Source organism: Rhinolophus sinicus, chromosome 2, assembly GCF_057876585.1.
Source record: "Rhinolophus sinicus isolate RSI-liver-muscle chromosome 2, RSI-T2T, whole genome shotgun sequence".
Classification (NCBI taxonomy): Eukaryota; Metazoa; Chordata; class Mammalia; order Chiroptera; family Rhinolophidae; genus Rhinolophus; species Rhinolophus sinicus.
In genome coordinates this window covers 83,040,600-83,053,146 of record NC_142502.1, presented here as the reverse complement: position 1 = coordinate 83,053,146, position 12,547 = coordinate 83,040,600, and the positions used below count along the sequence as shown (strand labels likewise).

At 35.7% G+C, this 12,547-nt stretch overlaps 1 protein-coding gene across 1 annotated transcript in view; it reads left to right on the top strand.

The window, feature by feature from the left end:
* LOC148758806 (DNA primase large subunit-like) overlaps positions 1 to 12,547 on the top strand; it is a 160,464-nt gene that overhangs the window by 105,852 nt on the left and 42,065 nt on the right. Inside the window, exons 5-6 of the mRNA XM_088796328.1 lie at positions 2,584 to 2,719; positions 9,490 to 9,572. Coding sequence (XP_088652454.1) covers positions 2,584 to 2,719; positions 9,490 to 9,572 — 219 coding nt within the window. The remainder of the gene's footprint in view (positions 1 to 2,583; positions 2,720 to 9,489; positions 9,573 to 12,547) is intronic.

Genomic DNA, 12,547 nt, shown 5'->3' with positions numbered 1-12,547 from the left:
GGATTGTTTTGAGCTAAAGGCAGTTGAGAACTAGCAAATTCAGGAAAAGCTCTTTACCTCCCCTTAGTGCCTAAAAATAAAGTATAGGTTTCCCTTTTAAATAAAGAAAATATGCATTTATAAAGATGTGTCTGTGCCCTCAATCATCTGGCTACCTCCTTGAGTCTCACTTCTTTGTAAAACTCCCATGCATGTGCCTACGCACATACGTAATCAAACTGTTGTTTTTTTCATGTCAGTCTGGCTTGTATTAGTTAGATTCATGGGCCCCAGCAATTGAACCTAGGAGGGTAGAGGGGAAAAGATTTTGCCTCCACTATGGAAAAAAACTCACACCAAACACAAAAATTAACTTGAGATGAATCAACATCTAGACTTAAAAGCTAAAACAGAACAGCTTCTAAAGGACAACATAGGAGAGTATGTTTGAAACTTAGCTTAGAGAGGACCATAAAAGAGCTGATAAATCGGGGTTCATCAAAAATAAAAACATCTGCTCATCTTATCAGAAGATAACATCAAGAACGTAAACAAGCCACAGACTGAGAAAATGTGTGTAACACCTGTGCAAGCACACCTCGTTTTTTTGCACTTTACTTTCTTGAGCTTCACAGATGTTGCTTTTTTTTTTTCCTCCCCCAAACTGAAGGCAAGACCCTCCACCAACAAAAAGATTGCAAGTTACTTTATTGCAGTACTTGCTTTATTTCAGTGGTCTGGAACTAAACCTACAATATCTCCAAGGTTATACTTATATCTGACAAAGGGCTTGTATCCAGAATATATAAAGAATTCTTACAATGAAATAATCAAAAGAATGGAATAATCAAAAGAAGGCAATTCAGTTTTTAAATGGGCAAAAGAGTTGAATAGACACTTCACAAAATAAGGCATGTCACTAGCCAAGAAAGAAACATGAAAAAGGTGCTCAACCATTTTAGTCATCAGGGAAATGCAAAACGAGATGCCACTACCCACTTCTTAGAAAGGCATTTTTAACTAGACGCAATGTCACACTTTGGGGAGAATGTAAAACTCTCAGGCATTGCTGGTTGGTGTATAAAATAGTACAGCCACTCTGGCAAAGAGTTGGCAATTCTAACAATTCCACTCCTATGTAATTATCCAAGAGAAATGAAAATATAAGTCCACAAAAGTCACCTATTAGAATATTCATGCGGCTTTACTGATAACGGACCATAACTGAGAAAGCCCAGGTGCCCATCAGTAGCAGACTAGATAAACTGATATATTCTCAAAATGGTACACTACTCAGCAATAAAAGGAACAACTACTGGTAATGTAATGGCATATGATAAATCTCAGAAACATAAAAAGCCATGAACTCAGGCACAAAACATTTGATACTGTGTGATTACATTTATATAAAATTGTAGCATAACTAAAACTACACTGACCAAAATCAGATCAGTTGTGGCTTCTGGATATGGGGGAAGGGAAAGAATGTTGTCTGAGAAGAAGAACAGGGGAACTCTGGGGGTTGATGGAAATGTTCTATCTCTTGATAGAGGTACAGGTTACATAGTGCAGTGATTTGTCAAAACCAACCGAACTGTAGACTTGAGATCTGTGCATTTCACTATGTATAAATTATAATATCAAATTAAAAAATTCCACTCCCAAAAACCACAGTATTTTCCCATCCCTTATTCTGATTCTCTTTCCTACTTTCCTTTAAGTATTGGACAGCTTCGTTCCATTACACAGAGCCTTTCAATAAATATTAGTTCGTTTTTTAATTCCTATCGCACCCAATTTGAAGTCCTTTCTATCCCATGAGCTTGTTCTATAAACATGGGTTCAGGAGTTCCAGGTAGGAGGCAATTCATCAAGTATTTGCTGACTACTTGCTTTGTGTGGTGAAAATGCAGAGGAAGGGGTTAATTGTGTGAAGAGGCATTTCCTAAGGAGAATGGGTAGGATGTGGGAATTCTGGGAAAACCAGGATAAGGGGAATACAGAGGAGGCTCAACTGATTTACAGCTAGTGTAAAATTTGGAATCATACCAAGAAATGGGCAAATTAATTATTCTACTCAGGAAAGGATTATCCTCATCCTTAAACTAAACACAAACATTAACTGTTTCTACCTAAGACATTTTTTCCTCTAAGTCTTGCACCTTAAAAAATTATTTGCATCATAAAGGTCCCAAATGATTTATATATATATATATATATATATATATATATATATATATGTATATATGTATATATATGTATATAGAGATGTATATAGAGATATATGTGTGTATATATATATATATACACATATATACATATATCTCTATATACACATATATATATATCTATACACACATATATATGTATATATAACATATATACACACACACATATATATGTATATATACATATATGTGTGTGTGTGTGTATATATATATATATATATATATATATATATATATATTATGAATGTACATCTGCCCATAAATACTGAATTTATTTTAGAAAATATCACTTTGTAGTCTGTGATTCTAGCTGGCACTGCTGACACCATTAGTACAACACTGGCTTACTTTGTCTCTTTCTTTTTCCTCCAATCAGTTCGATAAAGGTTACTCTTACAATATCCGTCACAGCTTCGGGAAGGAAGGGAAGAGGACAGACTATACACTGTTCAGACTGTTTAGTTCCCTGAAGATTATTCTAACCAATCCTCCAAGCCAAGGGGATTATCATGGTAAGTGCTTCCACTTGGAATGTTTGTGAAGTACAGGAATGCAAGAGCTCTGGAGGAGACACTGAAACAGTGGAATGGCTTTTCGCATTACTGACAGGAACTAGTTTGCAGCTTATGTCCATCATCATTGTCAAGCCAGAGCTCCCTTACTCTTCTACTGATTTGTCTTATTACTGAACTGGGTCAGGCAAAAGAAATTCATTCTGTCATATGCTTCTATTTTGCTGGACCAGGCTCTTTAGTTCTCAATTTCCCCCTTCACTTCCTGTTGTCTGTCTTTTCTCATGTTCTGCAAGTGTTTACAAGACTGATACAAGCTCTTCAAAGCATTTTGAAATGGAATACCTCAAATTCTAGGGCATCCATTAATTTTCAAAAGACTACTGAGGAAAAGTGTGTTTTATTCTCATTGCTATCATCAGATTAACAAACACAGACTAAGTGAGGAATTTAAAACGTGGTATCAAACACCAATCAAATTGCTGAATTGTAGGTTTAAAAACAATCTCTGTTACACTATTTTCTGTAGATTTCTGAGTTCAACAGCTTTTTATAAATATTTCTCTGAGCATACCCTGGCGAGCTCCTCATTTGTCTGGTATGTCAGAGAATTATTTAATAGTCCATATTAGTAAATTTTCTACATTACCAAAACTTACTTCAGTATGTGTCAAAACTTTAGGTTTTGGCATCTTAAATGAAACTCTTTTAAAAATGATCACATGTTTTAGGCTGTTAAAGATCAAATAATCACAAACGGAATTTTAAAAGATACCGTGTGTGTCCAGAATATTAGAAAATACCAGTACATTCATATTTAATAGATGAAAAGGTGACCAGACCCGGTGGTTTCCACAGTGAGTGGTTTTTATCACTTGTGTCAGTCATTTCACGTACCTTTTAGAAATGCAGATTCTCAAACCCCACCCTCAGTTATATAAAATCAGATGTATTTGCAAGTTCCCTGGATGATTGTGTTTTCTTAACTTTGAAAATCATTGACCAGATACTTCTGTTGAGAAAGCCTACAGCTTTTCTGAGCAGGCACATCAGGCAGGTTAACTTACTTTAGCTTAGCCAAGTAAAATTCTCAGGATTCTTCTGTCCATTTCTAGGTCCTAGCATTTGTCACTCATGTAGTTGATTTTTATTAGCTTAAATGCAGTATTTTTATGTTTCTTATTCCCGTTGAATTGTATCTTATTTATTCCAGTCCATTCTGTTTGTTTCATTTTGTTTTTAATTTAAACCATCAGTTTAAAAATATTATTCTTAGCAAACACTCAGTTATCTGATATTATTTATTTATTTATTTATTTTTTATTTTTAATTAAAGTTTGTTGGGGTGACAATTGTTAGTAAAGTTACATAGATTTCAGGTGTACAATTCTGTATTACATCATCTATAAATCCCATTATGTGTTCACCACCCAGAATCAGTTCTCCTTCCATCACCATATATTTGATCCCCTTTACCCTCATCTACCACCCCCTCCCCCCTGACCCTCTGGTAACCACTAAACCATTGTCTGTGTCTATGAGTTTTTGTTTCTCATTTGTTTGTCTTGTTCTTTTGTTGTTATTGGTTTATATACCACACATCAGTGGAATCATATGGTTCTCTGCTTTTTCTGTCTGACTTATTTCGCTTAGCATTATAATCTCAAGATCCATCCATGTTGTCACAAATGGTCTTATTTCATCTTTTCTTGCCATCAAATAGTATTCCATTGTGTGTGTGTGTGTGTGTGTGTGTGTGTGTGTGCATGTATATATATATATATATATCTCACAACTTCTTTATCCATTCATCTATCGGAAGACATTTTGGTCGTTTCCATGTTTTGGCCACCGTAAATAAAGCTGCAATGAGCATTGGAGCACACGTGTATTTATACATAAATGTTTTCAGATTTTTTGGGTAGATACCCAGGATCCTATTATTTATTAGGCACATTTGTCTATCCTTTTAAAAAAGATTAACAGATATAATTTTTTACAAGCAGTTTTACATTCACATTAAAATTGAGCAGAACTTATAGAGTTCCCATATACTTGCTTCCCCCACACTTGCACAACCTTTCCCACTGTTGACGTCCTGCACAAGAGAGGTTTGTTATGTGTGAGTTGAGAAGAATGTGTAATCAGCTATTGTTGGATGTGGCTGTTTTATAGATATCAAGTATATCCAGTTGATTGGTTAGTGGTACAGTTGTGTTCAACTCTATTAATAGTTGCTGATTTTCTGCCTGCTGGATCTGTCCATTTCTAATAAAGTGGTGTTGAAGTCTCTTAGGGTGGATTCATCTAAATCTTCTTGCAGTTCTGTCAGTTTTTACCTCGTGTATGTTGATCTCTGTTGTTAGGTGCATGTACATTAAGGATTGTTATGTCTCCTTGGAGTAGTCATCCCTTTATCATTATGCAACATCCTAGATAAATGTCCTTGCTCTGAAACCTGCTATGTCGAAAACCAATATGTCTTCCCCTGCTTTCTTTTGATTTATGTTAGCAAAGTATATTTTTCTCCATCCCTTTACTGTTAATCTATATGTGTCTTTACATTTAAAGTAGCTTTCTTCTACACGATATATAGTTGAGTCTTGTTTTTCAATCCACCCTGACAATCTCTGTTTTTAATTGGTATATTTAGACCATTGATGTTTAATTACTGATATAATTGGATTAATATCTGCCATATTTGTTACTGTTCTCTATTTTTTGCCCTTATTTTTTGTTTATGTTTTTGTCCTCCACACTTTTTATGACTTTTGTGGTTTTGATTAAGCATTTTAAATTATTCTCTTTTTTTTCCCTTTCTTAACATATCTGTTATACTTCATTTTGTTACCTTTTTAAAGTGGTTTTATTTTAAGAGTTTTCACTATGCATTTCTTACTAATCCAAGTACCCTTTCAAATCACGCTATACTATATAATGGTTAGTACAAATACCTTATAAAAATGAAATTTCTAATTCCCTGCATCATTTTATCATTCATTTCATTTATTCATAAACATACACGCACATAGATACGTAATTGGATACATTGTTCCTATTATTTTGAACAAACAGATCAATTAAGAATAAGAAAAACTAAAGTTTTTATTTTACTTCTCCTTATTCTCTGATGTGTTTTTCTTTAGGTAGATCTGTTTCTGTCCTATATCATTTTCCTTCTCTTTGAAGAACTTCTTTTAACATTTCTTACAATGCACATCTACTGCATTGAGGCAATCAAGGCAGTAAATTACCTCAATTTTTGCTTGTCTGAGAAAGACTTTATTTCTCCTCTCAAAGAATAATTTAGCAGGTTTGTGAGGGTTTTTTCTCTGAACACTTTAATTATTTCACCCCACTCTCTTCTTGCTTGCGTAGTTTCTGAGAATAAGTTAGATATAATTGTTATCTTTACTCCTCTGAAAAGGTATTTATTATGTTTGTCTTCTTTCAAGATTTTTTTTTCTTTATTTTTGATTTTATGACATATGTATATGATATACCTAGGTGCATTTTTTTTCTTCTTTTTTCTCTTTTTTTGCATTTATTCTTCTTGGTGTTCTCTGAGCTTCCTGGGTCTATGTTTTGGTGTCTGACATCAATTTTGGGGAAATTCTCTGTCAGTATCACTTCAAATATTGCTTCTATTCCTCTCTCTTCTCCTGGTTTTTCCATTATTCACATGTTACACCTTTCACGGTTGTTCTATAGTTCTTGGGTTTTTGTTGTTGTTTTTTCTTCAGTCTTTTCTCTTTTTCAGTTTTTCAAGTTTCTATTGGCATATCCTCAAATTCAGAGAGTCTTTCCTCAGCCACGTTTACTAATGAGCCCACAAAGGCATTCATCATTTCTGATACAATGCTTTTGATCTCTAGCATTTTTGTTTCACTCTTAGATATTCATCTCTCTGCATATATTACATATCTGTTCTTGCATGTTGTCGACCTTTTCCATTAGAGCCCTTAGCATATTCATCATAGTTATTTTCAATTCCTGGTCTGATAACTCCAATATCCCTGTCATATCTAACTCTGGTTCTGGTGCTTGTTCAATCTCCTGAAGCAATATTTTCTGCCTTTTCCTATGCCTTGTAATTATTTGTTAAAAAACAGCCATGACATACTGGGTGAAAAGAACTCCTGTATATAGGCCTTTAGTTATGTGATTGTAAGGTGAGGTGGAGGGAGGTGATCTGTAGTCCTATGATTAAGTCTCAGACTTGTTGTGAGCCTGTGGCCTTAGGCTATGAACTTCAATAGTGATTCTCAGTCATCTCCCTCCCGCTCCTTAGGTAGGACAGGATGGGTAAAGGAGGCTGTAGTTGGATATTTCCTTTCCCCAGGTGGGTTAGTTTCTGATAAACCCCACCAGGTTAGGCTGGTAAAATAGTGCCTCCCAAGCTCAGGCCTTCTTAAGAACAGTTGTTCTGGAGTATTTAAAAATGATTCTTTTTCCCTCCTTCTGCCAGAAGCATGTATGAATTCCTCTTTGTTATTCACTGTGAGGATTGGTTGGAGATTCTGAGGTTAAACTTACAGAAGTGTCATGTCCCCCTATAATTGGGTCTTCTTGGGAGTTTTTAACTCTTAGAATTGCCCACACTGAGACTCCAGCAATTTGCCCTGGTTTTCCTACCCCAGCACCAGTTGCTGCAGAGATTTCTGCTCTGGTAAGTTATGATTCTCTGTATCTGCCTCTCTCTTCAGTTTTGGGGGCAGTGAATTGCCTTGTGACCTCACTTCTTGGGTGCATCCAAGAATAGTTGCTCATTTTTCAATTCTGCTTTTTGTTTATTTAGATGGAGTAGGGACTTCTAAGTTCCTTACACACTGGACTGGAAATCAGAAGTCTCTATCCTTTTATTTTTGTGTTAGTTGCAACACTAAATAGTCTCCTAGGTTGACATTTCATTAAGCATCACAGCCTGAAAGGGTTGTTCAGCCACTTATGAATCTATGTAGGTATAACTATATTCCAGGCTATGTTTTCCATCTCTTCCACAAATGTGTATTGGGAAGCTTTGTCGAATACTTAGCTGTAATCAGTGTTAGCTGTTTATACATTCTCTTCTTCAGTTATCTTGTTGATTCAACCCTTTCCAATTTTAAAGATCATTCTGTTTGATGCGGAAGATACAAACAAAGTAGGAGTTGCTGAGTGCTGTTTTCTTTCCATCATCTGCTAAAATAACACCAGCTTCTTAAGTAGTAGACTATTTCTGCTGTTTTCCTCTTACTGCTGAGCATAGCTTTAAAAGACTTTTTTTTTTTTTTTTTTTTTTTTTTTTTGTGATACTTATTACTTTGTCAATCTTCAGTTTCTTCCTGGCTTTGCCCTTTCTGACCTTTCATACAGGTACAGCCATTATTTCAAATATTAATATTATTTGGGTAACTCAGGCTCTCTGTGTGTCCTTTAATACTTCTGGGCTTACTCCAGAATTCCATGTGCAGCCTCATCTCTTTCTCATTGTGATCCTTCACAATTTATTCAGACTCTTTGAGGATGATAATGACAGCTCACACACTGAGTGCTTAGTGTCTTCCAGGAGCATGTCAGAGCTTCATGTTCCATTCTCACAAGAGCTCAGTGAGTGATTATTTCCCTCACAGGACAGAAACTGAAGCTGAGTCAACAAGATGCAAAATTTGCCTAAGGTCTCCCAGCTAGTAACTGTTAAACTGAGGTTCAAACTCAGGCAGTATAGCTCTTAACCATGTGCTACATGGCTTCTCAAGATATTTCCTTGTACTAAAAATTATTACAACTTTAATCAGTAAAGTGTATACTATGAATATTGCGAATTTCATAATTGGCAGGTATCCAGTGTTATTACCATGGATGTTTTTATTCATAGTTAAAATTTTTGGTAAACATATTTATTTGGCCTATAAGCTCTTTTCCATTATTTTTGCCCCTACCAATATCTTATTGATTTCATTAAAAGTACACAATTATTTCTAATTACTTATAGATCTATCATTTGTATGACTGAAAAAATAATCTGGCTTCCTGTATTAAAGTATAAAATAGGTATTCTATATCATTGTTTCTTATTAAAATATCTAATTTTTTTTAGATTTTGGCCTAATACAGCTTTTACATTTCAATTCCTTTCAGTTCTTATTTATGCAAATATTTTTAGTAATCCATCTTTTATTTTTCTCATGAAATAATATAGAATGACATGTATCTACTATAAATTGTTTTTCTTTGAAATATTTTCTTATTTGCCGATTTCATCCCCATCCATGATTCATCTAAATTTATATCGATTCTACTTCATGGGAAATAGGCATAGAATTTACATGTGAAAATGACGTGTGATTTTTATATTTCTTAGTTTGCACATTTTTATTTTTGGGTATCTTCCTTGTATGCCTTTTATGTATTTTTTTAAATAGAAAAAATATATGTGAGAGTGTGTAAAGTTTTTAGATAAAGTATTTTATACCTACTTTGTGATTGTCTTTGCTTGTTAGCAAGTAGTACAATTAAAACTGTTTCCTCTTCCTAGTGAATAGTCATCTTAGCCTGAAAATGCTGTAATGTTTTATGTAACTCTTGAGCCTGTAGTACCCTGATAACCGTGCAGCTAAGTCGTCATTTAGATAAAGAGAGGTAAGCAGTTGCACCCATGGGCAATTAACTTTTTTATTAATAAGCTGTTAGACAATTAAGGGGAGCTTAGACAGTCTCTCGAGTGTGGTATAGTACTAAGTCCTGAGTCAATAACCTTGTTGGTGTGCTGGCTTGTTTTTTGTTGTCAGGGTGCCCATTCCGTCACAGTGATCCAGAGCTGCTGAAGCAGAAGTTGCAGTCATACAAGATCTCTCCTGGAGGGATAGACCAGGTAGGTCAGGTAATGCTCTGCAGCCTCAGTAATGAGGCGTCAGACAGTTCCTCTCAGTTTCATTTAATGTTCTTGCAGGACACTGTGTATACTTGTCAGACCTCACACCAGACGTCCTGTCTCCTAGGTGTATGAAGCTAAAGCCTTGAGTTTTCTGGTTTAGAGTCCTTGGAAATTCTAGTTCTTCTGTCTGCTAGGCTGCACTTTAATTTTTCTTCATAATAAAAGAAGCTGGAAACTTTTTTTTCTCTCCATTTGTTTTACTATCTCAGTTGAAGACACTACACATTTTTCTTTTAATAGAGGAATGCATTGAAGCTTATTAATGAAGCTAAAAATTAATGGCATCTTATTTCATTTTGGGAAATTGTTTTCTATGCTGCATGTAGGTTAGAGCAGAAGATAATGTAGTATGTACTGGCTAAGTGTTCTGATAAGCTTCAATTGTTGCTGTGTTAATCTACACTTCTAATGATAGTTCATTAGGTCTAATAGTTTGTCAAAATACGTTGTCCTATAAACAATATAGATTTTAAAAATGCTCAAATATAAAACCAAATATTTAAGAGTACATCTTCTAATAAATAAGCTGTTTTAAAAAATATCATGGCATCACAAAGATTACTGTCTATAGTGTGTTTTGAGTCGATTTGGATTTTGAAGGCGTTCAAGAGGAACTTCTGCTTTCTTAATTTAAGAAGAATAGTATATAATTTAGAGCTGGAACATCTAAATCATTATATATCTTTAAATAATTATTTTTACTTGAAGAAACTAATTGCTCTAGAAAACTCTACTGCTTCTGCTGTGTCCAGAGTTTAGACTCAGTTTAGTTCATTCACATCTTCTAGTTTTTCAAGTATTCTGGGCTACACAGTGCTCAAGGTACTATTGGGGAATGCAAAGAAGAATCAGGTGTAAATCCTGCTCCTACAGAACCAATCTGCAGAGAAACATATGCCAAGTGTTATGAGAGCAGTAGCAGTCCCCCCTTATCATGGGGATATGTTCCAAGCCCCCCCACCCCTACCCCAGCGGATGCCTACAACTGCAGATAGTACCAAACCCTACAGTAAATACTCTGTTTTTTCCTGTACATACGTACCTATGATAAAGTTTATATTAGGCACAGTAGATCAACAACCGAAGAGCAACAACAATACCTAATAATAAAATAGAACAATTATAACAATATGCTGTAATAAAAAAGAGTTATGTTAATGTGGTCTCTCTCTCTCAAAATATCTTATTGTACTGTACTCACCCATCTTGTGATGATGTGAGATGGTAAAATACCTACATGAAGAGATGAAGTGACGTGAATGACACAGGCATAGCTTTGGGCTACTATTGACCATCTGAATACATCGTGGGTGGTTGGATGTCAGGAGCAGACTATGTTGATGGTCAGGGAAATTTAATATTTTCGGATCACAGTTGATTGTGGTAATTGAAATTGCAGATAATGGGGGGAGGGGGCTAGTGTACACATAGAATATCTTGGGTCTTCTGAGGAGGGAGGTACCACAGCCAGCAGGGGAGGACATGGAACACTTTCCAGAAGAGATTCTCTTTGAGTTAGGTCTTGAAGGGGGGTGGGGTGGGAATTAGGAAGAGAGCATGCATGAAAAACAGCAGTAAGTGAGTAAGATTATCAGGATTTCAGGTTTAAGATAATGGTGTCACCAATATATGAACACTAAGTAGGCAACTTAAAAGGAGTAGTGGGTTTAGGAGATTAGTTTTAGAGGTGGGGCATTCAGAATGCAGACAAAATGTGGAATTGTGTAGTGTGTTAGAGAAGTAAGAATTAGAGGGCTGATGTTCTTTCCAGTTAGAATTGTAGAAATGTGGGATTGGAAGGAACATTAGAAAGCCATTCTCTTTTATGGAGTCTTTTATGAATGTGACATGCCCATGGGTACACAGCTAGTAAGTCAGTATTAGAACCAGAACTTGAAGCCAGGCTTTCTGACTCCATGATTATTTTTCTCAGTTCCAGGTTACTTCACAGCTAATTATCATGAGTTTTCTGTGGGAGAAAGGAGAGCAAAATAATGGTGAAAGGAGGTCGGGAGTCAAAGCCATATTTCAAAATGGAATCTTGGCTGAAGCTTCCCTTTGTCAGCAGTAGAAGCAAGTGGAATCTGAAGACTGAATGGGATTGGGAGCAGAGGGAGAGGGAGGAAGAGCATCAGGAAAGTGAACTATCACAAAAGTCAAGGAGGGAATTTTGAGAAGGTAGGGTCCACAAGAGTCCCTCATAGCTGAGAGACTTTGTAAAATGAGGACTGAGAAAAGGTGACTGGATATTCTGAGTGGGTTGCTCAACTTTGATTGGGTGAGAGGTGTCAGTGTAGTGGTGGAAACCAACATCACACTTACTTACAAGAGGAACGAATAGAAGACAGTGGATTGGATTTGCCGACCGTGAGTATAAGTGACCTTTTCAAAAAATGTGCTAGTGAAAGGGAATGGCCAAGAGATATTCGCTTAAGCATCATGGAAGGTGTATTTGTATATTTAAGGCTAGAGGAGACCTGAACCTGTTTGTAGGAAGAGAGGAAAAGAACCTATTGGAGAGGGTGGGCTTGATAAAGATACAAAAAAAGATAATCCCTCTCTAACCATTGTTATGTTTCCTTTACACCATGACTATACTTATTACAGCACTTATGATTATTTAACTAACTATTCTTCTTCCCCACTAGTGTGTGAGTTTCCTGAAAGAAGGACTGGATTTTTATTTAACTTTCTGTCTCATTGTAATTCAGTGACTTGCCCTTGGTAGTGCAGAAAAAAATGTTGGAAAGATAAGAGGGCATATTTAGGTTTGAGGTGGATGCTACAAAGTGTGTGGTGCGGTACAGAGAAAAGCAAATTGGTACTCAATGACACAAGTGAAAACCTATTGAAGAATGGAGGAGATATATTTGGACAAAAACATAGTGACAGGAAAAGGCATATCCCTGAGC